The sequence below is a fragment of the Coregonus clupeaformis genome, chromosome 15 (assembly GCF_020615455.1).
Source record: "Coregonus clupeaformis isolate EN_2021a chromosome 15, ASM2061545v1, whole genome shotgun sequence".
Lineage (NCBI taxonomy): Eukaryota > Metazoa > Chordata > Actinopteri > Salmoniformes > Salmonidae > Coregonus > Coregonus clupeaformis.
The window spans coordinates 3,185,264-3,211,702 of record NC_059206.1 but is presented as its reverse complement, the minus strand read 5'-3'; the positions used below and the strand labels follow the sequence as shown (position 1 = coordinate 3,211,702).

The following is a 26,439-nucleotide window of genomic DNA, read 5'->3' as shown; positions in this document are numbered from 1 at the left end:
AGGTCAAACAAAAGGTAGTGGAAGCCCTCCTCTGATATACTGTCATGGAGACGAACTAGAGAGAGAGAGAGAGAGAGAAAAGAGAGAGAGAGAGAGAGAGAGAGAGAGTGGGGGGGGGGAGAGATGGGTTGAGAACGTCAGCAGAAAACATATTCTCTACTGTATTCCTGTGCTGCAGCCCCAGCTGCAGAGAGAGAGAGTTTCAGGTACTGACCGATATTGGAGTGTTTGAGCAATCTGCAGATCCTGGCTTCCCTCTCCAGCTTCTGGTGATCTGAGGAGAGAATAAGAAGATATAATCTTGATACAATGATATCATAATATGGTACAATATGATCTATCATATTATCATTACCACAACAGGAGGATATCAGAGGTTTGCTATAAGTGTATTCAACAGGAGGCGAGAAATATTTTAGAATATGAAGTCCCCATCAATATACGCATTTGCACGCACACACACTTGCCCACACACACAGGGTTGTAGATATAGTAGATACCCTGAGGGTTTCAATTGCCCCATATTAACTCCCCTTACTATAGCTTCAGATGATGGAGAGATGGAGGGACAGAGGGAGAGGAGTAGAACAGAGGAGGGTAGAGATAAAGTATAGATATGTGGTATGGAGTATGGGCCTGAGGGTACACACTTAGTGTGTTGTGAATTCTGTAATGAATGTATTGTAATGTTTTGAAATAAAGAGGAATCAATGTTGGCACACACAACCTATTTTAGCCCATAGGGAAGTGTATGTAAATAATCCATACATATCCCAGATGTTAGGTCCTGTCAGAGGTCAGCTCCACCTCCTTACATTCAATCCAGTGGTTCTCACACCAGGGTCCATGGACCACCACCACTCCCTTGATGTGGCTGGCTGTTCCCTGACCATTCCTTCAGATGGTCAGCTGGCACCAATTTAGATTGATTGAAATGGGGAGATAGAGGAGAGGGACATAGTGTGGTCCAGAAGCGCTACCACTAGACCAGCCCCCGGTACCTTAAACTCATTTCAACGTTCTTTTTTTCTTTACACAAAAGGTTAAGAAACCCGGTTTCTAAACTGTGTGTTTCCCTCTACTCCAAGGTGACCTCCCCCAGTATCCAGCTGCAGCACAGCGCTCTGCAGTATCTGACCTATTAACAGTAGATCAGTGTTGTACATTGTGGGTGCCAGTGTAATACAAGATCTACTGTGTCAGGTTACACTGTCAGGAAGTCCCACAGCAAACTTAGTAATGGGTACTATAGCTCTATACAATACAACCCAGCCAGCTCAGCTCAGCCCAGTTATACCAGGAAATAAATGTATTGTGTAGAACTGATATGATTGTCTATCATGCAGATTAGGGAATGTCATCGGCTGTAGTTGTTACATTTCTGTCTGCAACATTATGAACGTTCCAGTTCCACCTCACTGAATAGGGCTGCAGGTAGCCTAGCGGTTAGAGCGTTAAGACAGTAACCGAAAGGTTGCTAGTTCAAATCCCCTAGCTGAAAGATGTGCTTAAGGGGCGCAGGACAATGGCGACTGTGACCCCACTCTCTCAAGGGGTGTTGGGATATACACATATCCAATTCACATGTTTTTTAATACACACTTGTACATGTGTGAAATAGGATAAATATAAGCACCCACATAATTATTATCATTTATACACCTCTCTCTCTCATCATAAGATATCTCAAAAAAAAAAAAAAAAAAAAAAAAAAAAATCTCCTATTGGCTAGAAACAGCTGACAATCAGGTGCATCTTAATAGTGTAAGATGTGTTCCTCCCCTCCCCTCCTCCTTCACTGACGTGAAGGTTCAGCTGTCCTGTTCAGAGGGAGAGGAGAAGAGGAAACTAAGAAGAGAATTTAGACTGTTGACTTCAGATGCATCCCTGGTGTTGTTTAGTAGCCTCATGTGAGGCGTGTGTGTGTGTGTGTGTGTGTGTGTGCGTGCGTGCGTGCGTGCGTGCGTATGTGTGTGTGCGTGCCTGTCTGACAGGTTCCTCAAGGATACTGTTCATTATAAAAATCATATTATGTGCATTATTTCCATCCTGAGACTGGCCTTTGAGACTTCCTGTAACGGGGATTGTACACACAAACACACATCAACTCAAACAAACACACACACACCAGCCTGAACCTTCTCTATGAGGACATGGAGGGAATAGCTTTGATTTCGTGACAAAACAGACTCAGGCTGGGGGGGCATGCTGATGTGTGTGTGTGTGTGTGTGTGTGTGTGTGTGTTATCAGTATGAGGGGGGATGGCCTAGCCAAGCTCTCAGTGTTTAATTGAGTGTTTTAATATTGTTTGAGGCAGAAAGTTATAATTGGATATTTACAGGGCAGATTAACAGTCTACCAAAATATGAGTGTTGTATGTGTTTGTGTGTGTGTGTCTGTGTGTGTCTGTATGTGTCTGTGTCTGTCTGTGTGTGTGTGTGTGTGTGTGTGTGTGTGTGTGTGTGTGTGTGTGTGTGTGTGTGTGTGTGTGTGTGTGTGTGTGTGTCTGTATGTGTCTGTCTGTCTGTCTGTCTCTGTGTGTGTGTGTGTGTGTGCTGTGTGTGTCTGTGTCTGTCTGTGTGTGTGTGTGTGTGTGTGTGTGTGTGTGTGTCTGTATGTGTCTGTGTCTGTCTGTCTGTCTCTGTGTGTGTGTGTGTGTGTGTGTCTGTGTGTGTGGCTGTGTGTGTCTGTGTGTGTCTGTGTGTGTCCTCATTTCCTTGTGTCCTCTCCCCCTCTCCTTGACTCCTCTCTTCCTGTTCTCTCCATCCTCTGCTCTGAGCTGAGGAGACTAGAATTTGGATGACCAGCTCTTTTAGATATTCAGCCCTTTGCAGATGGTGGAGGAGATGAGGGAAAGGTGGGGTCAGCGACTGTAGATTATTGAGATGCAGCCCTTGTCTCTAAATGAAGAGCTTCAGAGGTTGTCCTGCCATATCTGTTGGCAGTAGAAAGGGTTCTACTCTCTCTCTCTCTCTCTCTCTCCCCCCTTTTGTCTCTCTCTCCTCTCTTTCTCTCGCTCTCTCCGTCTCTCTCTCCATCTCTCTCTCTATCAAAAGTAGCATAAATGACTCTCAATCTGTAGAATCAAGCGGCATCTCAAATATGTTAATGTGAGCTTGCAGATCTAGGACACCAGAAGCACACACACATATAGACACACGCATACATGCACACACACACGTGGACACACACATGCACGCACACATTTAGAGGCATAGCTCTGGAAAAAATTAAGAGACCACTGCAAATTTTTCTTAAATAAGCATCTCTACATGTATGACATCCATTCCAGTGTCTGTTGAATTCCAACACAGGCACACCTCATTCTACTGAATTAGGTACTGAATAGGTGATCACCTGAATCAAATCTTATTTAACGAGGAAAAGTATAAAAACCACTGCTGTGGTCATCACTATCCTCCTGCAATAGGACCAGTTGAATGGCAAAAACAGTGCTAATAGTACCTCAAAAGTAATATTAATCAAAAAATAACTATTGACCATGCCAAAAGAGTTGAAAAGGAACGTTTTGAATGAGGAAAAGAAGGGTTCAATTCTGGCTTTACTGGCAGAGGGATACAGTGAGCATCAGGTTGCTTCCATCCTTAAAATGTCAATGACGGCGGTTCATAAGAACAAGTTCAAGCAGCAGACATTGGGGACAACAAAGCTACAGACCGGCAGAGGGTGAAAACGACTCTCTACTGACCAGGATGACTGCCAACTCATTCGAATGTCACTCAACAACCGTAGGATGACATCAAGTGACCTACAAAAAGAATGGCAAACGGCAGTTGGGGTGAAGTGCACGGCGAGGACGGTTCGAAACAGGCTCCTAGGGGCAGGGCTGAAGTCGTGCAAAGCTAGAAAAAGCCCTTCATCAATGAGAAGCAAAGAAGAGCCAGGCTGAGGTTTGCAAAAGACCATAATGATTGGACCGTAGAGGACTGGAGTAAGGTCATCTTCTCTGATGAGTCCAATTTTCAGCTTTGCCCAATACCTTGTCGTCTAATGGTTAGATGGAGACCTGGAGAGGCCTACAAGCCAGTGTCTCGCACCCACTCTGAAATTTGGTGGAGGATCGGTGATGATCTGGGGGTGCTTCAGCAAGGCTGGAATCAGGCAGATCTGTCTTTGTGAAGGACTGTCACGGTTTCGGCCGAGGCTGCCTCTCTTCCTTGTTCGGGCAGGCTTCGGCGTTCGTTGTCTCCGGAATACTAGCTGCCACCGTTGTATGTTTCATGTTCGTTTGCTTTTGTCTGTTTGTTGTGACACCTGTTTCTCGTTTAGCGTAATTAGTGTCCTATAAGTTTCTCGTTGTGTTTGTCTAGTGTTGTGTGTTATTGTATTATTTGCTGTCGTTGTGTTGCTTGTTTGTTGCATTCTCGCTCGGTTGAGCTTCACTCCACTACGTTGGAGCATTTTCGCACATGTTTAGTGCGCCGTTATTTTGTCGCCTTCGTGCGTAATTTCGCCTTCGGGCAAGTGTGTTCATATTTTCCTTGTTGGAAATATTACTAAAGTCTTTTGGACTATACTTCGGTGTCCTGCGCTTGATTCCACCACTACACCCACCTACAGCACGCTTGACACAATAACACACCTTTTAGAATGGAATCAGCAGGAGCCGCAGCAGCCCAGGCGACGCTGGAGGACAAGGTCCGGGAACAAAGTGACCAGATCCTGCAGATGGGGACCGCACTGCAGGAGGTGATCACCACCATCCGAGGCTGGGGGACGCCTCCACCGCCATCCTCCCTGCCAGCACCATCGGCCAGTCAGCCCATTCCCGCACCGGAACCCCGAGGAGTCCGACTCTCGCTCCCGAGGGCCTACGATGGGACCGCGGCCGGGTGTCAGGGATTCCCTTCTCCAGGTGGAGCTGTACCTGGCCACCGTGCACCCGGCGCCCTCGGGACATGAGAGCGTGTCCGCCCTGATCTCCTGCCTTTCCGGGAAGGCGTTGGAATGGGCCAACGCGGAGTGGAGGAGGATCGACGCGGACACCATCACATACGACGGAGTTCTCCCGCCGCTTCAGGGGCGGTGTTTGACCATCCCCCGGAGGGGAAAGCGGCGGGGGAGCGTCTGGTCTTCCTCCGGCAGGGGAGGAGGAGTGCCCAGGAGTTCGCCCTAGAATTCCGTACTCTAGCGGCAGATGCAGGGTGGAATGAGCGGGCTCGTCGATCACTACAGATGTAGTCTACGAGAGGACGTCCGTCGGGAGCTGGCCTGTAGGGACACCAGCCTCTCGTTCGACCAGTTGGTCGACATGTCCATCAGGCTGGATAACCTGCTAGCTACCCGCGGACGTCCCGAGGGGGGTCCGTCCATTTCACCCTCCAGCGCCTCCGAGCCGTGCCCCATGGAGCTCGGGGGCGCTGGCGCTAGAGAGAGGAGGGGTCGGCTTTCTAGGGGGTCTATCTCCTGCACCAACTGTGGTCGGGGAGGACACACCGCGGCTAGGTGCTGGGGATGGCCTCCTAGGGGAGAGGACGACAGGTCCCGCACTGGGGATTCCTTCCAGGTGAGTAGGCGCCCCACTCACCCAGAGCTCTCTGTTGCACATTTCTGTATACCTGTGAGTTTTCCACAGGTAGCACCTCATTCCCAGCATAAGGCGCTGGTAGATTCAGGCACGGCTGGGAATTTTGTTGATAAGAAGTTTTGTTTAGCGTTAGGGATTCCCCTTCTTCCTGTTGATGTCCCTTTCCCCGTTCATGCCCTAGATAGCCGTCCGTTGGGTGCGGGCTTGATCAGGGAAGTCACTGCGCCACTTAGGATGTGTGCGCAGGGGGGTCATCAGGAGATGATTCAGCTATTTCTGATTGACTCGCCTGCGTATCCGGTGGTGCTGGGCATGCCCTGGTTGAGTACCCATAACCCATTTATTTCGTGGCAGGAGAGGGCTCTGATGGAGTGGTCTGCCCAGTGTGTGGGTCGATGTTTGGGCGTTTCCGTAGGGGATACCTCGGTGGAGAGTCCAAACCAGGTGCCCGCATCGCACGTTCCCCCTGAGTATGGGGATTTGGCTATTGCGTTTAGTAAGTCGAGGGCGACGCAGTTGCCGCCCCATAGGCAGGGAGATTGTGCGATAGACCTCCAGGCGGGAGCTGCGCTCCCACGGAGCCATGTGTATCCTCTGTCTCAGGAGGAGAAGAAAGCTATGGAGACTTACATAGACGAATCTCTGAGACAAGGATACATACGGCCTTCCACTTCCCCTGCGTCCTCGAGTTTCTTTTTGTGAAGAAAAAGGATGGTGGTTTACGCCCGTGCATCGATTATCGTGGTCTCAATCAGATCACGGTGAAGTACAGTTATCCACTCCCGCTGATTGCGACCATGACTGAGTCATTGCATGGGGCGCGTTTCTTCACTAAATTAGATCTCAGGAGCGCGTACAACTTGGTGCGTATCAGGGGGGCGATGAATGGAAGACAGCCTTTAGTACCACCTCGGGCCATTACGAGTATCTTGTCATGCCATACGGGTTGATGAACGCTCCGTCAGTTTTCCAATCATTCGTGGATGAGATCTTCAGGGACATGCAGGGGCAGGGGGTGGTTGTGTACATAGATGACATTCTCGTGTACTCGCCTACCCGTGTCGAGCATGTGGCCCTGGTGCGCAGAGTGTTGCGGAGGCTGGTGGAGCACGACCTGTATGTTAAGGCAGAGAAGTGTCTGTTTTTCCAGGAGTCGGTCTCCTTTTTGGGGTATCAGTTGTCTGCGTCAGGGGTGAAGATGGAGGTAGACCGGGTGTCAGCCGTGCGTAATTGGCAAACACCAACCACTGTGAAGGAGGTGCAGCAGTTTTTGGGGTTTGCGAATTACTACCGGAGGTTTATCCGGGGTTTTGGACAGGTGGCAGCTCCCATCACGTCTCTTTTGAAGGGGGGTCCGGTGCGTCTGCAGTGGTCTGCCGAGGCGGACAGGGCGTTTGGGAGGCTGAAGGACCTGTTTACCTCGGCCCCGGTGCTGGCGCATCCGGATCCCTCTTTGCCATTTCAGGTAGAGGTGGACGCGTCTGAGGCCGGTATAGGAGCCGTGCTTTCACAACGGTCAGGCGCGCCACCTAAACTCCGCCCCTGTGCTTTTTATTCCAAGAAGCTCAGTCCGGCGGAGCGAAACTATGACGTAGGGGACAGGGAGCTGTTAGCCGTGGTACAGGCCCTAAAGGTGTGGAGGCACTGGCTTGAGGGGGCTCAACACCCTTTCCTCATTTTGACGGACCACCGTAACCTGGAGTACATCCGGGCAGCGAGGAGGCTGAACCCTCGCCAGGCGAGATGGAATATGTTTTTGACCCGGTTTACATTTAAGATCACGTACATCCCTGGGTCACAGAACGGTAAGGCAGATGCACTGTCTCGGCGGTATGACACGGAGGAGAGGTCCGTGGAGCCCACTCCCATACTGCCGGAGTCGGGTCTGGTGGCACCGGTAGTGTGGGAGGTCGATGCTGAGCTCGAGCGGGCGTTACGCACCGACCCTAGTCCACCGCAATGCCCGGAGGGTCGGAAGTACGTTCCGCTCGAGGTTCGGGGATCGATTGATCTATTGGGCTCACACGTCACCCTCCTCTGGACACCCTGGTATCGGCCGGACAGTGCACTGTCTTAGTGCCAAGTACTGGTGGCCCACGTTGGCAAGGGGGATGTGAGGGTTTATGTTTCCTCCTGCTCGGTGTGCGCCCAGTGTAAGGCGCCTAGACATCTGCCTAGGGGTAAGTTACTACCCCTGCCCGTTCCCACAACGACCATGGTCTCACCTCTCGGTGGATTTCCTTACTGACCTTCCTCCTTCTCAGGGGAATACCACTATACTGGTCGTTGTGGACCGGTTTTCTAAGGCCTGTCGTTTGCTCCCCATGCCGGGCCTTCCTACCGCTGCAAACTGCCGAGGCACTATTCACCCATGTGTTCCGGCACTACGGGGTACCCGAGGATATTGTGTCTGATCGAGGTCCCCAATTTACCTCCAGGGTCTGGAGAGCCTTTATGGAGCGGTTGGGGGTCTCGGTGAGTCTCACCTCGGGTTACCACCCGGAGAGTAATGGGCAGGTGGAATGCGTGAACCAGGATGTGGGTAGGTTTCTTAGAACATACTGCCAGGACCGGCCGGAGGAGTGGGCAAGGTACGTTCCCTGGGCCGAGATGGCCCAGAATTCCCTACGCCATTCCTCCACTAACCTAACCCCTTTCCAATGTGTGTTAGGTTACCAGCCGGTTCTGGCACCTTGGCAGCAGAGCCAGATCGAGGCTCCTGCGGTGGATGAGTGGGCACGGCGCTCGGAGGAGACATGGAACGCTGCACACGTCCACCTGCAGCGGGCCCTCCCGACGTCATAAGGCGAGCGCCGATCTCCACCGCAGTGAGGGACCGGTGTACGCACCTGGTGATCGAGTCTGGCTCTCTACCAGAAACCTGCCCCTCCGCCTGCCCTGTCGGAAACTGGGTCGGCGGTTTGTAGGGCCATTTAAAGTCCTGAGAAGGTTGAACGAGGTGTGTTACAAATTACAACTACCTGTTGAATATAAAAGTATTAACCCCTCGTTCCATGTGTCTCTTCTCAGGCCGGTGGTAGCTGGCCCACTCCAAGAAAGTGAGATCAGGGAGACTCCTCCGCCCCCATTGGACATCGAGGGGCACCCGGCGTACTCCGTGAAGTCCATCTTGGATTCGAGACGTCGGATGGGGGTCTCCAATATCTAGTGGAGTGGGAGGGGTACGGTCCGGAGGAACGGTGCTGGGTGCCGAGGAGAGACATTTTGGACCCGTCTCTCCTGACGGAATTCCATCGTGGGCACCCGACGCACCCTGCTCCGCGTCCTCCTGGTCGCCCCCGAGGCCGGAGTCGGCGCACGTCTGGAGCCGCGCGTCAAGGGGGGGTACTGTCACGGTTTCGGCCGAGGCTGCCTCTCTTCCTTGTTCGGGCAGGCTTCGGCGTCGTTGTCTCCGGAATACTAGCTGCCACCGTTGTATGTTTCATGTTCGTTTGCTTTTGTCTGTTTGTTGTGACACCTGTTTCTCGTTTAGCGTAATTAGTGTCCTATAAGTTTCTCGTTGTGTTTGTCTAGTGTTGTGTGTTATTGTATTATTTGCTGTCGTTGTGTTACTTGTTTGTTGCATTCTCGCTCGGTTGAGCTTCACTCCACTACGTTGGAGCATTTTCGCACATGTTTAGTGCACCGTTATTTTGTCGCCTTCGTGCGTAATTTCGCCTTCGGGCAAGTGTGTTCATATTTTCCTTGTTGGAAATATTACTAAAGTCTTTTGGACTATACTTCGGTGTCCTGCGCTTGATTCCACCACTACACCCACCTACAGCACGCTTGACAAGGACGCATAAATCAAGCCATGTACAAGGTTGTCCTGGAAGAAAACTTGCTTCCTTTTGCTCTGACATTGTCCCCCAACTCTGAGGATTGGTTTTTCCAGCAGGACAATGCGCCATGCCACACAGCCAGGTCAATCAAGGTGTGGATGGAGGACCACCAGATCAAGACCCTGTCATGGCCAGCCCAATCTCCAGACCTGAACCCCATTGAAAACTTCTGGAATGTGATCAAGAGGAAGATGGATGGTCACAAGCCATCAAACAAAGCCGAGCTGCCTGAATTTTTGCGCCAGGAGTGGCATAAAGTCACCCAACATCAATGTGAAAGACTGGTGGAGAGCATGCCAAGACGCATGAAAGCTGTGATTGAAAATCAGGGTTATTCCACCAAATATTGATTTCTGAACTCTTCCTAAGTTAAAACATTAGTATTGTGTTGTTTAAAAATTAACATGAACTTATTTTCTTTGCATTATGCAAAGAAAAAGTCCAGTGTCTGTGTTATTTTGCCCATGTTAATCTTTTATTTTTATTGGCCAGTCTGAGATATGGCTTTTTCTTTGCAACTCTGCCTAGAAGGTCAGCATCCCGGAGTCGCCTCTTCACTGTTGACGTTGAGACTGGTGTTTTGTGGGTACTATTTAATGAAGCTGCCAGTTGAGGACCTGTGAGGTGTCTGTTTCTCAAACTAGACACTCTAATGTATTTGTCCTCTTGCTCAGTTGTGCACCGGGGCCTCCCACTCCTCTTTCTATATATTTTAATGTGACAACACTGAAGAAATCACACTTTGCTACAATGTAAAGTAGTGAGTGTACAGCTTGTATAACAGTGTCAATTTGCTGTCCCCTCAAAATAACTCAACACAAAGCCATTAATGTCTAAACCGCTGGCAACAAAAGTGAGTACACCCCTAAGTGAAAATTTCCAAATTGGGCCCAAAGTGTCAATATTTTGTGTGGCCACCATCATTTTCCAGCACTGCCTTAACCCTCTTGGGCATGGAGTTCACCAGAGCTTCACAGGTTGCCACTGGAGTCCTCTTCCACTCCTCCATGACGACATCACGGAGCTAGTGGATGTTAGAGACCTTGCACTCCTCCACCTTCCGTTTGAGGATGCCCCACATATGCTCAATAGGGTTTAGGTCTGGAGACATGCTTGGCCAGTCCATCACCTTTACCCTCAGCTTCTTTAGCAAGGCAGTGGTCGTCTTGGAGGTGTGTTTGGGGTCATTATCATGTTGGTATACTGCCCTGCGGCCCAGTCTCCGAAGGGAGGGGATCATGCTCTGCTTCAGTATGTCACAGTACATGTTGGCATTCATGGTTCCATCAATGAACTGTAGCTCCCCAGTACCGGCAGCACTCATGCAGCCCCAGACCATGACACTCCCACCACCATGCTTGACTGTAGGCAAGACACACTTGTCTTTGTACTCCTCACCTGTTTGCCGCCACACACGCTTGACACCGTCTGAACCAAATAAGTGTATCTTGGTCTCATCAGACCACAGGACATGGTTCCAGTAATCCATGTCCTTAGTCTGCTTGTCTTCAGCAAACTGTTTGCGGGCTTTCTTGTGCATCATCTTTAGAAGAGGCTTCCTTCTGGGACAACAGCCATGCAGACCAATTTGATGCAGTGTGCGGCATATGGTCTGAGCACTGACAGGCTGACCCCCCACCCCTTCAACCTCTGCAGCAATGCTGGCAGCACTCATACGTCTATTTCCCAAAGACAACCTCTGGATATGACGCTGAGCACGTGCACTCAACTTCTTTGATCGACCATGGCGAGGCCTGTTCTGAGTGGAACCTGTCCTGTTAAACCGCTGTATGGTCTTGGCCACCGTGCTGCAGCTCAGTTTCAGGGTCTTGGCAATCTTCTTATAGCCCAGGCCATCTTTATGTGTGGTCCTCTGTAGCTCAGCTGGTAGAGCACGGCGCTTGTAACGCCAAGGTAGTGGGTTCGATCCCCGGGACCACCCATACACAAAAATGTATGCACGCATGACTGTAAGTCGCTTTGGATAAAAGCGTCTGCTAAATGGCACATTATTATTATGTAGAGCAACAATTCTTTTTTTCAGATCCTCAGAGAGTTCTTTGCCATGAGGTGCCATGTTGAACTTCCAGTGACCAGTATGAGGGAGTGTGAGAGTGATGACACCAAATTTAACATACCTGCTCCCCATTCACACCTGAAACCTTGTAACACCAACGAGTCACATGACACCGGGGAGGGAAAATGGTAATTGGGCCCAATTTGGACATCTTCACTTAGGGGTGTACTCACTTTTGTTGCCAGCGGTTTAGACATTAATGGCTGTGTGTTGAGTTATTTTGAGGGGACAGCAAATTTACACTGTTATACAAGCTGTACACTCACTACTTGACATTGTAGCAAAGTGTAATTTCTTCAGTGTTGTCACATGAAAATACATACTCAAATATTTACAAAAATGTGAGGGGTGTACTCACTTTTGTGAGATACTGTATATATATCGCTTACACTACACACACACACTGCATAGAGATGGGAAAGCTAACGTTATATTGTATAATTTCAACAAATACCACACAGCTTACCCCACAGCTATTTGACAGTTGGCACATATTGTTTGCGTGTGGGTGGGTGTATGTGTCTCACCTCTGGCTGAGAGCTTTTTGGTATTGATGATTTTGGCAGCATACTCCTGGCCGGTGCAAAGTTTGACACAGCGGCGCACCACTGAAAACGCTCCCCTGGGAAACAAAGGCAAATAGAACAGGTGTTAGACATCACCTAGCCCTGGCAGCATTTCAATATTCTAGTCACTTCCTCTACTTTCCCCTTGTCTCCTTTCCTACATTCCCACTGATCTGAAAGAACTGGACAAGTTGAAAGCATATCCTTATCCACTTCCCCTCTACTGCTTTCACATCTGCCTTTCAAAAGTAAAGACATTTCTCCTGAAAGGAGTCATTTGAGTGTGAGACACGTGACAAGCAGCTCAGCAGCACATCATGCAAATGAGAAGACTCAAGAGAAAACAACAAAAACTGTCTTTCAAGGATTTCTCTGTGTGTGCGTACAACCATTTGTATGTGTGTGTGTCTGTGTCTGTGTATGTGAGTGAGTGAGAGAGAGAGAGAGAGAGAGAGAGAGAGACAGAGAGAGAAAGTGCGAGAGAGAGAGAGAGAGGGTGAGAGAAGTGAGAGAAGTGAGAGAGCGAGAGAGAGAGAGAGAGAGAGTGTTTGAGAGAGAGAGAGAGAGAGAGTGAGTGTGTTTGAGAGAGAGAGAGGAGAGAGAGAGAGAGAGAGAGAGAGAGAGAGACAGAGAGAGAGAAAGTAGAGAGAGAGAGAGAGAGAGAGGGTGAGAGAAGTGAGAGAAGTGAGAGAGCGAGAGAGAGAGAGAGAGAGAGTGTTTGAGAGAGAGAGAGAGAGAGAGAGTGAGTGTGTTTGAGAGAGAGAGAGAGAGAGAGAGAGAGAGAGAGAGAGAGAGAGAGAGAGAGAGAGAGAGAGAGAGAGACAGAGAGAGAAAGTGCGAGAGAGAGAGAGAGAGGGTGAGAGAAGTGAGAGAAGTGAGAGAGCGAGAGTGTTTGAGAGAGAGAGAGAGAGAGAGTGAGTGTGTTTGAGAGAGAGAGAGAGAGAGAGAGAGAGAGAGAGAGAGAGAGAGAGAGAGAGAGAGAGAGAGAGAGAGAGAGAGAGAGAGTGTACTGTAGCAGTGCTGGTATTTTGGGGGGAGCTTGCATAACTAACTCAGCAGGGAAAACAGCATTAACTGTCTGTGTCGTTTTCTCTGAGCTATATATAGAACACCTTAGTACTGTTACATAATAACACACACACACACTCTCTAACCTGACTGTCTTACACACTCTCATGCTTACACTAGACCCCCACGTCTCCCACACACACTCTTAAATGCCATGACAGGTGAGTGTGTAAGAGTATATATACAGAGACAGCAGGCTTACGGCAGCAGAGAAAGACTTGTGAGACACACGCACACAGACACACCAAAAAGGGACAATCTGCCATCCTTACAGGAACTGTAATGAAGGTCCTGTTATCTATTGGGACAGCTGCTGCCACCACAGCATGGCTATTGTCTCTGGCTAATCACACAGGCCAGAACACACACACACACACACACACACACACACACACACACGCCAGTGAACCTGCAGTTACATATACAAGTGCACTACATGCTGTGCCATAAAGGTCCAGACCTCTTGGTAGAACTCTTAGTATTAGGGGCTACACTTTATGGTAATATGTGCAGCAAATGTTTGGATTCCATAATGGCACCATATCTGCAGTTCTGTTTGCATAAGGATGTATTATGATCTATAAAATATGTTTCTCCTCCTGACAGAGAATGAGGAGAATACTCCCCCCTACCCAGTCCCACCCCCACACAGCCTGACACACCTATCCTGCTATGTGGTACAGTTTTTCTCTCTCTCTCTCTCTCTCTCTCTCTCTCTCTCTCTCTCTCTCTCTCTCTCTCTCTCTCTCTCTCTCTCTCTCTCTCTCTCTCTCTCTCTCAAACACACACACACTCTCTCTCTCTCTCTCTCTCTCAAACACACACCCTCTCTCTCGCTCTCTCTCTCACTCTCACACACAGTCATACAGTCACACACACACAGTCACACACACTGCCGCACCTATCTTTCCATCCTCAAGACCCCAATTACAAAACATCCCATGCCGCTCTGATCTCTGACAGCTCAAATTGGCACACTTCCTCTCACTCCAGACCGCTACAGCATGTCCCCAGTCCCCACTGATGCTGTTGTTACAGACCATGCGGCAAGCAGATAAAATGTAGGCTAGCCCATCTTTTATCTTCAAGTTTAAATATTGTATGTCATGTCGAGGCTGCACTTCAAAACAGAGTGAAAACGTGCGTTTTGTTTAGCTGTGTTGCTGCGAACGTGAGAGATCAGCAGAGATGCGCTCTGACCCCCATTCCGCCGCGCTGCCTCTCCAACAACCCATACACATCTGCAAACATACAACGATGCAAAGCAACCATAGAATAACAGGATGAGGATACAATGATGGTGCCATCATAAAGCAATAATGCAGAAACGCCTTACTTTCCGAGTTCTTCATATAGTTGGAAATCGTCCGTAAAACGTGTACAGGTAGTCACTGCCATCTTCCGTTTATTCGCGGCGGTTGTGCGACCGAAATAATCCCGTCTTCAAGTGAATTGATATTGGATGTATCTGTTGAGTAGCCTAGTTATTCTATGTCCAAAAAAAATGCCGCGGTGTAATGCGTTTTCTGTCCAGAGAGCACTAGGAAATAGGCCTACAGATATGTAGGCTATTCGAGTGGAGGGGAGGCAGTGGTGCTACTCTCTCTCACTCTCTCTCTCCGAAAGTGTGTCGCTCAATCGCCTTTCACTCCGTTTCTGCACGGACGAGCGCGCTGTAAATACAACACATACTTTTTCTACCACCAGGGGGCATTGCAACGGCTCGACAACACCTGGCACATCAGAATCAGATAAATTCTTTACAGGCTTTGGCTTCATCATCATCATCATCATCATCATCATCACCACCAATCATGTGTAGCATCTGGAACAGATATAGCCTACAGGCTATACAATTGATTGACGTCTTTTCTTAGGTCTACCAAAATAAAATGGATTATGTTTTAGTGTGTCGAAACTGTTAGACAGTAAATATCGTTAAACTGCCATAAATCTAACAATGTGAACAAAAGTACATTTGAGTGTTTGTTATACTTTGATTATCGTATTTTAAAAATGACCCGACACACACCAATTCAAACCAAAGTGTGGTCCATGGTAGGCAACATCAGTGCTTGAAGTGGGCCGGTGCTCAACGCAGTACCTCAACATTTCTCCTGTGATAACTGGCCCCTCCTGTAGATAATTGACTATAAAGCATGATGAATACAGGCTCCTAAATATAACATTTGCCAACAGCACCTATTTCAGTCCACTTGAATAACTGGGCAAATTAAAGCACCAGTGTAACTGACCTGGGATGGAAGAGATATGCTGAGTCATAGGCTACTACTGTCTATTGTCTCTATTCTTGGATTGTTCTTCTACACTGACATCACGAATAACTCTATTCTTATGAGCAAAGCTTCTACACTTCAGACCTGAGGAACAAAGACAATCCCTTTGATCTTCAAAAAATTATCTGTGACTGTATTAATCTTTAAATAATTATCTGTGACTTTATGGATCTTTAAAGAACTCTCTGTGGCTGTATTGATATTTAAAGAACTATCTGTGACTCAGTGGAGGCTGCTGAGGGGAGGACAGCTCATAATAATGTCTGGAACGAAGCGAATGGAATGGTATCAAACCATGCGTTTGATGTATTTGATACCATTCCACTAATTCCGATCCAGCCATTACCCCAAGCCCGTCCTCCACAATTAATCTGCCCCAACCTCCTGTGCTGTGACTGTATTCATCTTTAAAGAACTGTCTGCGACTGTATTAATGCATAAAGTAGTGTCTGTGACTACATTCATCTTTAAAGAACTGTCTGCCGGTGTCTATGCTGTCTGTCTGAGCATCTGACCAGCTCTAGATATATTAGTTCTGCTATCCATCTTCTATTTTATTCATCTGATACTGCCATTCTCAGACCAAGAAGGAATATTATACTGCACTGAGGAGAATCAGAGCGATCTTTTTATAGCGCCCTCCTCTGGCATTACTGTTAAATGTCAAGTCTGCCACCAGGCACTCCTGTAGATCTGCAGGGACCCATAGAGACATATAGAGATCTCTACTTAGAAATAACCAGTTTTTGCATGGACATTGCCTTTGAGGGCTTTCACCATTTTAAAGTAGTCAACTGGGTGGGTATTCCTATGGGTTGGGAACGATCAGCCAATGATCAGAGCATTGTCTCCTTCAAATTGGTTTGCCTAGTTTATAAATGTATTTCAGCCATATCACCGCCATCTAATGGCCACAATAAATAAATTACAAGATTTGGTTCAAGATTCCAGCACTGCAAGTGGTGGTAAATCACCAATCTTAGCTCTAAACTTTTTTCCAAACATCAAAAGAAAATGGACTACTTTAAAATGGAGATTACCTCAATGGCGCTGCCCATTCTGACACAGATGCCATAATGGCAGATACAATGTTGAGAACTCTTTGCATCTTTATGGAAAGGACCACATAGGTTTTAGTGCCACTCCAGAGCATACATAGCCTACACACACACACACACACACACAGAGAGAACACATCAGTGCAGGATTTTATTTTATTTCATTTATTTCAGGCACACAGTACTGACACACCTCAGTAAAATGAAAATGGCAGGGAGGTATTTAGCCAACCAATATAAGTCCTCTACATGTAAAACACCACCGAGACATCTGGACTTGGAAGTTGCCCCTAGAAACTGATCTAGGGTCCGTTTTGCATCCTCCACCTCAATGGTGAAGCTTAGGATATGGGGAGGGTCAACTGATCCTAGATCTGTGTCTGTACAGCTATCTCCCAGGTCCAGGTGTGTTCAGTGGGCAGACAGACACATAAACAGGTACGTTCAGGGTCGTGTTCATTAGGGCACGAAATTGAAAGTTTTTTTTTAACGTTTTGCAACGGAAAGCGTAAATGAGCGTTCAGGGAGTGCAGGAAGTTCCTCACAGTTCAGTCTTTTTCTTCTGTTTGGTACCTAATGAACACAACCCAGGGATGTCACATCAGTCAGAACACAGTAACAAAGCTTATCTCCCTCCTATTCAAAGATCACTCAAAAAAATTAAGAAAAATCATCTTAAAATACCAGGCAGTTTCCACTGATAAATCTGCCAACTCTCCTCAGTCTGTCAACCCCAATCCCCAACATTGTGTGTGTGTTCACATCTGTACGGCGCTGGAGGGGATGTCGAACATGGAGGGATCAAACTGTTGTCCTTTAAAGGGAGAGCCCTCAGCATCCCAGCCCTTCTTCAGCATGTCATGCACCTTCTACACAGAGAGAGCGAGAGAGAAGAGAGGAGAGAGAGGAGAGAGAGAGAGAATGGAATGCCCACATACAGTTGAAGTCGGAAGTTTACATACACTTAGGTTGGAGTCATTAAAACTTGTTTTTCAACCACTCCACAAATTTCTTGTTAACAAACTATAGTTTTGGCAAGTCGGTTAGGACATCTTTCCAACAATTGTTTACAGACAGATTATTTCACTTATAATTCACTGTATCACAATTCCAGTGGGTCAGAAGTTTACATACACTAAGTTGACTGTGCCTTTAAACAGCTTGGAAAATTCCAGAAAATGATGTCATGGCTTTAGAAGCTTCTGACATCATTTTGAGTCAATTGGAGGTGTACCTGTGGATGTATTTCAGGCCTACCTTCAAACTCAGTGCCTCTTTGCTTGACATCATGGGAAAATCAAAAGAAATCAGCCAAGACCTCAGAATAAATATTGTAAACTTCCACAAGTCTGGTTCATCCTTGGGAGCAATTTCCAAACGCCTGAAGGTACCACATTCATCTGGACAAACAATAGTACGCAAGTATAAACACCATGGGACCACGCAGCCGTCATACTGCTCAGGAAGGAGACGCGTTCTGTCTCCTAGAGATGAACGTACTTTGGTGCGAAAAGTGCAAATCAATCCCAGAACAACAGCAAAGGACCTTGTGAAGATGCTGGAGGAAACAGGTACAAAAGTATCTATATCCACAGTAAAACAAGTCTTATATTGACATAACCTGAAAGGCCGCTCAGCAACGAAGAAGCCACTGCTCCAAAACCGCCATAAAAAAGCCAGACTACGGTTTGCAACTGCACATGGGGACAAAGATCGTCCTTTTTGGAGAGATGTCCTCTGGTCTGATGAAACAAAAATAGAACTGTTTGGCCATAATGACCATCGTTATGTTTGGAGGAAAAAGGGGGAACTTGCAAGCCGAAGAACACCATCCCAACCGTGAAACACGGGGTGGCAGCATCATGCTGTGGGGGTGCTTTGCTGCAGGAGAGACGTGCACTTCACAAAATAGATGGCATCATGAGGAAGGAAATTATGTGGATATATTGAAGCAACATCTCAAGACATCAGTCAGGAAGTTAAAGCTTGGTCGCAAATGGGTCTTCCAAATGGACAATGACCCCAAGCAAACTTCCAAAGTTGTGGCAAAATGGCTTAAGGACAACAAAGTCAAGGTATTGGAGTGGCCATAACAAAGCCCTGACCTCAATCCTATAGAAACTGTGTGGGCAGAACTGAAAAAGCATGTTCGAGCAAGGAGGCCTACAAACCTGACTCAGTTACACCAGCTCTGTCAGGAGGAAATGGGCCAAAATTCACCCAACTTATTGTGGGAAGCTTGTGGAAGGCTACCCGAAACGTTTGACCAAAGTTAAATAATTTAAAGGCAATGCTACCAAATACTAATTGAGTGTATGTAAACTTCTGACCCACTGGGAATGTGATGAAAGAAATAAAAGCTGAAATAAATCACTCTACTATTATTCTGACATTTCACATTCTTAAAATAAAGTGGTGATCCTAACTGACCTAAGACAGGGAATTTTTACTAGGATTAAATGTCAGGAATTGTGAAAAACTGAGACTTCAACTGTACATATTTACATACAGTGCATTCGGAAAGTATTCAGCCCCCTTTTTTGACATTTTGTTATGTTACAGCTTTATTCTAAAATTGATTAAATTGTTTTATCCCCTCAACAATCTACACACAATACCCAATAATGACAAAGCAAAAACTGTTTTTTATAAAAAAGTGAAATAATACATTTACATAAGTATTCAGACCCTTTTCTCAGTACTTTGTTGAAGCACCTTTGGCAGCGATTACAGCCTCGAGTCTTCTTGGGTATGACGCTACAAGCTTGGCACACATGTACTTGGGGAGTAACTCCCATTCTTACTCCCATTCTTCTCTACAGATCCTCTCAAGCTCTGTCAGGTTGGATGGGGAGCGTCGCTGCACAGCTATTTTCAGGTCTTTCCAGAGATGTTCGATCGGGTTCAAGTCCGGGATCTGGCTGGGCCACTTAAGGACATTCAGAGACTTGTCCCGAAGCCACTCCTGCGTTGTCTTGGCTGTGTGCTTAGGGTCGTTGTCCTGTTGGAAGGTGAACCTGTTGGAAGGTGAACCCGATCGAACATCTCTGGAGAGACCTGAAAATTGCAGCACCCCTACATCTTGCGGCTATGAGAAAGTGCAGTTGTCTTTACATGTAGGTCTGATATCTGATTGGAGGTTAACTTTACAGTAATACCATTGGTCAACAACTTAGATGTTGAATCCAAACAACTCAGATGTTATAAAATGGTCTCAGATTCATTGTCCTTTCTCTTTGTTCCTGACCATCTGTGGTGAGATGCACTCGCGCACTCGCTCTCTCTCTCTCTTTCTCAATTCAAGGGCTTCATTGGCATGGGAAACTTAGGTGAACCTTCGCCCCAGTCTGAGGTCCTGAGAATCTTGTTTCTCATGGTCTGAGAGTCCCTGCCGCTGAAAAACATCCCCACAGCATGCTGCCATCACCATGCTTCACTGTAGGGATGGTGCCAGGTTTCCTCCAGACGTGTCGCTTGGCATTCAGGCTAAAGAGTTCAATCTTGGTTTCATCAGACCAGAGAATCTTGTTTCTCATGGTCTGAGAGTGCTTTAGGTGCCTTTTGGCAAACGCCAAGCGGGCTGTCATGTGCCTTTTACTGAGGATTGGCTTCCGTCTGGCCACTACCATAAAGGCCTGAATGGTGGAGTGCTGCAGAGATGGTTGTCCTTCTGGAAGGTTCTCCCATCTCCACAGATGAACTCTAGAGCTCTGTCAGAGTGACCATCGGGTTCTTGGTCACCTCCCTGATCAAGGCCCTTCTCCCCCGATTGCTCAGTTTGGCCGGGCAGCCAGCTCCAGGTAGAGTCTTGGTGGTTCCAAACTTCTTCCATTTAAGAATGATGGAGGCCACTGTGTTCTTGGGGACCTTCAATGCTGCAGACATTTTTTGGTACCCTTCCCCAGATTTGTGCCTCGACACAATCCTGTCTCGGAGCTCTACGGACATTTCCTTCGACCTCATGGCTTGATTTTTGTTCTGACATGCACTGTCAACTGTGGGACCTTATATAGACAGGTGTGTGCCTTTCCAAATTATGTCCAACCCTTCTCAACATCATGAGGCTTAGGTTAGTTTCTGATGGTAGTGTATGTGTGCTTACGTGTGTCTGCCTGTGTGTGTGTGTGTGTGCTCTCACCATCTCATGGCTCTGGGGCTTGCCCTGTAGTTTCTGGTGGTAGTCGAAGGTGAGTCTGTCCAGCACGGCGTGCTCCTCCTCGTCCACCGTGGCCATGGAGCGCTCCCTGTTGATCTGGTTCACATCAATCTCCTTCTCTCCCTTCAACACAGCACTCCACCAGACCTCCCCACTCTTACTGAGAGACAACTTCAGGGGGAGGGAGGAAGGGTGGGTCAGTGAGTGAGTGTGTCTATATATATTTGTAGTTGTGTGTGTGTGTGTGTGTGTGTGTGTGTGTGTGTGTGTGTGTGTGTGTCACTCACCACCACACAACGTCCAGGCTCCAGGCTCCATAGTGAGTTCTCAGTGTTGATCTTATGCGTGAACTCTCCTTCCATCAGGACCGTCTCTCCAGCCCCCTCCTTCAAACACACACGCACACTGCCCGGCTGCATGTTCACACACACCTGGGCAGGGACACACACAAAGAGAAGTTATCGCATAAATACTTCACATACATTACATGTTACAACCCCAGGAGAAATTTTTTACTTGAGAATCTCATCAACTGGACATAGGAAACTCATCACATTATAATAATTTATAAACATTAACGATTTGTTTTTTGAAAAGGTTGAAATACGTAGAAAGAAGAGCCCTGTGGTGGCCGTGTTAACCTGTCTGCCCTTGACGACGGTCTTGGGAACGTTGACGCGGACCTCGACGTCGGTGTAGTCCTGAGACCAGCTATAGGTGTCCCTCACCGCCCCATTGTAACTATCTGGATTGGCCTGTTGCATCACCTGACCACTGATACACACACACCCACATGTACGTACACACACACACACACAGTGGAAGAAGCACTTAATAAAAGGGTTGGTATTAGGGTGGGTTTTAGAATTAGGGTTGGGGTCAATTCCATGCCACTAAGGAGATTCTACCAAATTCCAAACTGCCAACATGTATTTGTAGGGCATTTCAGCAAATATGTAAATGTCCCATCTATAACAGGTTTTAACAGTTGTGGACCTGTTTTATGTAACTTCGTGGACACTTTTCTAAAGCATTGAAAAAGCTTATAGAAAGAACCAGTCATATTGGCATAGCCAAGAGAGGCAGTACAATACTAACTCTGTAGATGCTGAACTGGCTGCTGCCTGGTCTCCATGTGATGACTGCTGGGCCATACTGCTGCAATGGGGCTGTGGAATAGAGGCTGAGGCTTGGCTGGAAGAGGCTTGGCTAGAGAGTGCACTGGGCTCTCCAGAGGCTGAGGCAGAGCTCTCTCTCTGGGCAGCAGGCTCTGTCCTCTCCCCCCTCGGCTCCTCCGGCTGCTCAGTGGCCTGCAACTCCAGCTCCTGCAGCGCGGGGGGCGCCACCCTGGCCTCCTGTCTCTGCTGCATCTCCCTCTGCTGCCTCTCTCTGTCCTGCTCTGCCACACGCTCAAACAGACGGAAGGACTGTGGAGAATAACAGACGTGCCAAGTCCATAATCAACCCCCTAATCATTTTTGTGTACCTTAAAAGGTAGTCTGCAAGATGGTATCATCATAGACAAGGGGAAGGTATCAACTTATAACGAAATCAGCCAAGACTGACATCTCTTCCCATATGAGTTTAGACACAAGGTGAAGTGCCAATAATGGTAGTCTTGACAGGTTAGGTCACTGTTAACCTATCGTAGCAGGCGTAAAAGAAAACACCTGAGCGGAGTTCCCACATCCAGTTTTCAGCGAAAACGGAAGCTAGGTAGAATTAGCTCTGTGCTGTATCCCTGAAAACCGGATACATCCGATTGTTGGCAACATTTGCCGCGTTCAAAACAACTGTAGCAATCATGGCCGAATACTGTCCAGTCACGCAGGGCACCTGACCTCCAGGGCCCACCCCCCTAGCTAATTTCCTGCAATTCTACACATTTTGCCATGACTTATGCCATGTTAATGATATCTGAGTGAGAGTGACTAATAAAATCAAATGGTGGGCCCCCTGGAGGTCAAGGCCCTGGGCATGTGCCCTGCGTGACCGGTCGGTATTTGGCCATGATTACTAGAAGTTTAGAGAGCTGGCAAGACTAATTTACCAATCTAAAAATATTTAGCTAACATGGCTAATTGAGTGACTGTCAGTGACTGACATAACACGAGAGAAATTGCCGATGCACAAACAAATTTCGAACTTGCACCTTATGTATTCTCCTATAAGCGCCGTTGCTTATGCCTGGAGCAGGCCCCTGTTCAAGACCACTTGGGAACTCGGGAAAAAACGAGCTCAGACTGGGAAAAATCGTTTTGAACGATCATCTAACTCGGAATTCAAAGTCGGAAAATCGGGCATCTTTCTAAAGTTCAGACCTGAAGATCACTGACGTCATGATTTTACCTCGTTTTTCCCCCCGAGTTCCCTGTTGTCTTGAAAGCAACATCTGTTGGTGTTGTATGTAAGTCGACCCGTTGTTTATGATGATGTCATCCTACTGAGTGTAGCTTTAAAAACGACGTATATGGTGAGCAGCGATCTAGGGTGAAAATTGGCTAGCCTGAACGGCTAACACAGAAGTTGTCAAAGGTTTAACTAGCTAACTACAGTAGTAAGGTACATTAACTACCTTTAGGACCATTTTCTCTGCCACCCCTGGAGGGAAGCCCATACGGTCGTTGGGGGTTGACAGCAGACGGTAAAAGTCTGTCTTGCGGTACAGGAAGCCGAAGTAGACCTGAAGGAAATTCTGGATGTTTCCAACATGCTGCAAGATTCCAAGCAAAGCGTTGTCATATAACTCTGTCATTTCCATGGGCGACGCCATTGTAGATTTTAAACTTTACGTAATTTGTCAAACTGTTGAAACTTGACGCAAAAGACTGTTGTATTTCAATAAATGTATCCTTTTCGCAAAAATGTATTGTTGTCCGTTGAGATTGTGTGTACCAAGCAAGCTTGATAGCTATTTCGATTTTTTTTTAGGTACGAACTGAAAGTTGTCCCCAGGGTAACACCACCCGCAAAATAAGGTTCCTATGTCAAAACATTGTTTTCTAATATAATACACTGTGTTGAATATAATACATCCATTTCAATTTATATAATCAATAACAAAATGTAATTGGTGCTTATATAATTTTACATCGTGATACAATGAGAAAATGGCTAATATCTGGCACTTCCCACAAACCCTTTCGTCAGTAAAAAATGGCTGCGTCCTTGAGCTGTCGGAGTGTGATATCGGTGAGAAACATGTTTACATTCGGTCCATAATTTGACAACTGTTGAGATTATTCTACTTTAAAGTGTTGTGATATAATCTAACGATTACCATTTTTTGTTTTGATACGTGGGCGAGCTTGGAGAAAGAGCGTGTTTCTGGCTGGCTAGCCAATGATGTAGCAGCTAACATTAGCCAATGTTACTTGGCTGTTGCTCAGTGTCTTTGCTTTCTCACCTTTGCCCCACAGAACGCGCTTGCCAGAGTAGGCACTTCGATATGCATCAACTCTGGAACACGAGCACTTCATGTCACTGCAGCATGCTGCAAGGTATGTATTCAAACTGACTGTTATAGCCATTGACTATTGCCATCCACATTGCCTCACTCACTGGTACTTTCCCTTTTGTGTTGTCAGAATCGCGCAGCTCGTATTCGGGTGGGGAAAGGAGACCGACCACTGACCTATGAGCAAGCACTCCACCCCCACCACATAGGCCACCGCAAGGGCTGGCTTTCCCAGCACACGAGTAAGTCACTGTCTAGTTTTCCCCCTGTAGCCCTCACACTTATCTGACCTAGTACAAGATAACTCAGTGTATAGCGAGTAACAAAGTTACTGTCATACGCTGGGCTAGGTTATAGACTAACCATAGTGATCAGATAGAAATGCAAGCAAACTTGATAATTGTCATTGTGTGTCAAAGAAGCCTTAACCTTTCTGTCCCTATTTCTCCCTCCATCCCTCTCTTTATCTCCTAGGTAACCTACAGGGAGAGGGAGGAGCATCAGATCGTACTGTGGAAGACGTGTTTGTACGACGTTTCCTCTTCGGAACTTTCCATAACTGCCTGGCCAATGAGATTGTGATTAAGCGAAGAGGCAACATGCTAGTGGTTTGTGCCCTGATGCTGCAGAAACTCCCTCCACAGAAGTTCTACTTCCTGATTGGCTACACTGAGACGCTGCTCTCCCATTTCTATAAGTGTCCCGTCAAGATGGAGGTGCAGACCCTGGAGGACAAGGCTGTCTTCAAGTACCTCTGAGGAGACAGGAATTGCTGACAGATTTGACTGTTTCAAGACTTGTCATATAGGACTATTTTGGTGAAACTCATCGGCGTACAGTTACATTGTAAAAAAAAAAAAAAAAAAAGGCTCTATTGATATGTCTTTATCTACAGTGTGTGGAAACCAACTTGAGTGTGTGCCTTGGAGTTGGCTCGTCACAGTAGGAATAGACAGACTACCAGACAGTGTTATCTTAACAGCAGGACACCTGTGTGTATTCAGTCAGGTGAAACGTTAACTTAGTGAAAATAAATGTAATGTATAGAAGTGACAAGTGTCTCTATTCTACATGGCAGACAGTCATCTGTTCAACACAGTACATTTCTCTTTTTAAGGAGAAGAAGTGAGAAAGGTAGGAGAGCGTGTCACAAATAGGCATTGGGTCAGATTTAAACCCAGTCATTGGTAGGTGTGTGCCGTCGGTGGCGGGACTGACAGCCAGACCACAATACATTTCTTTCTGAACATTCTGTAACACTGCACAATAGACATAATACCACATTGCACCCTCCTCAACAGGCCCCATGGTTTTGCCACCTCAGTTCCATTTCCTCTTTGAACTGGATTCCATTCCAGTCATGCTGTCCAATATAACTATTCACAACTTGTAAATCACGTGTTGGAGTTATAAATGTGCTTATGACAAACTCAGTGGAATGCTTTTCATTTATTGATTTCTCGCGACGCTGTCACATTCACATTGAACAAGGCATTAAAAAGCTGCTTCAGTGCAAAAAGACAAGGCCCACGGATTACATCATCTTCGTCCATATCAAAGGTTAGAGTATGAAAAATTCCCTTAAATATCAGTGATATATTCCTGTCCGTAAGGCCACATTCATTTTTCAAAACGATTTGAAAACAATTCCACATGCATATAACATGTCTGTTCTACATCTAGGAAAATGTCCCTCTTGATTTCTTTTGAAAAATGTGTCATGGCTACTGTAATGGTTAATACTCAGATTGTACAACATTTTGGGAACATTGAGTGATAAATCTTGTTTACACCGACAGTAAACTTCACAGACGACTAAAGTTTACATTCTCTCACAGACTCTTCGCCTGCATCACAATCCATTCTTTCTTCTAAAGTGCACTTGTACACTCCTCCCCATACATTTAAAACCATTGGATCAGTATAGACATGGACTAAAGGGAGTTAATGTCTTATAATACCAGTAATTTCCTTTGAAATCCACAAAGGGAAGTCAACAAGTGCACACTAATGGCAGAAAGTACAGCTTATTGCAAGGCAGGCTTGGAGTCACACAAACAGCAAAGATAGGACAAATACCACTTGTCCTCTGGGCTCACATTCTGAAGGAACAGGCTCATTCAGTCTTCACACTCTTTCCCTGTAAAAGTGCTCATAGACTAAAATGTAAAACACAGCTCTCCTCTTCCTTCTGCTCCATACATACAGCGAGTGGCAAACACAGCTCTCCTCTTCCTTCTGCTCCATACATACAGCGAGTGGCAAACACAGCTCTCCTCTTCCTTCTGCTCCATACATACAGCGAGTGGCAAAACAGGGAAGTCATTCAATTGGGAAAGAAGTAGCTAATTTGCCACCCGCAATGTGAA

The 26,439-nt window shown here is 46.9% G+C and overlaps 3 protein-coding genes across 11 annotated transcripts in view; 1 reads left to right on the top strand and 2 right to left on the bottom strand.

Moving 5' to 3' along the window:
- Positions 1–14,745, bottom strand: part of LOC121582124 (calcium/calmodulin-dependent protein kinase type II subunit beta) — a 61,941-nt gene extending 47,196 nt beyond the window's left edge. For all 8 annotated transcript variants that reach the window (XM_041897713.2, XM_041897715.2, XM_041897719.2 and 5 more), the window contains exons 1-4: positions 14,439–14,745; positions 11,996–12,090; positions 215–274; positions 1–55 (exon numbers count right to left, since the gene is read on the bottom strand). In XM_041897713.2, coding sequence (XP_041753647.1) covers positions 1–55; positions 215–274; positions 11,996–12,090; positions 14,439–14,500 — 272 coding nt within the window. In that variant the 5' untranslated portion in view covers positions 14,501–14,745. The remainder of the gene's footprint in view (positions 56–214; positions 275–11,995; positions 12,091–14,438) is intronic.
- Positions 14,746–16,595: 1,850 nt separating this feature from the next.
- On the bottom strand, positions 16,596–24,108 carry nudcd3 (NudC domain containing 3). 2 transcript variants are annotated; one of them, XM_041897723.2, is made up of 6 exons: positions 24,020–24,108; positions 21,712–22,040; positions 21,255–21,387; positions 20,901–21,044; positions 20,596–20,784; positions 16,596–17,326 (listed from the first exon to the last, which is right to left on the bottom strand). In XM_041897723.2, exons 1-6 carry the CDS (start codon positions 24,065–24,067, stop codon positions 17,216–17,218), a joined length of 954 nt encoding a protein of 317 aa, XP_041753657.1. In that variant the 5' UTR covers positions 24,068–24,108; the 3' UTR covers positions 16,596–17,215. The 2 variants fall into 2 exon arrangements, with proteins under 2 accessions (XP_041753657.1, XP_041753656.1); XM_041897722.2 differs by lacking the exon at positions 24,020–24,108 and adding an exon at positions 23,189–23,558.
- mrps24 (mitochondrial ribosomal protein S24) lies at positions 23,735–25,503 on the top strand. The gene is made up of 4 exons (XM_041897724.2): positions 23,735–23,805; positions 24,033–24,113; positions 24,201–24,312; positions 24,545–25,503. The coding sequence occupies exons 1-4, from the start codon at positions 23,770–23,772 to the stop codon at positions 24,826–24,828; spliced, it is 513 nt and encodes a 170-aa protein (XP_041753658.1). The 5' UTR covers positions 23,735–23,769; the 3' UTR covers positions 24,829–25,503.
- Positions 25,504–26,439: the final 936 nt, after the last annotated feature.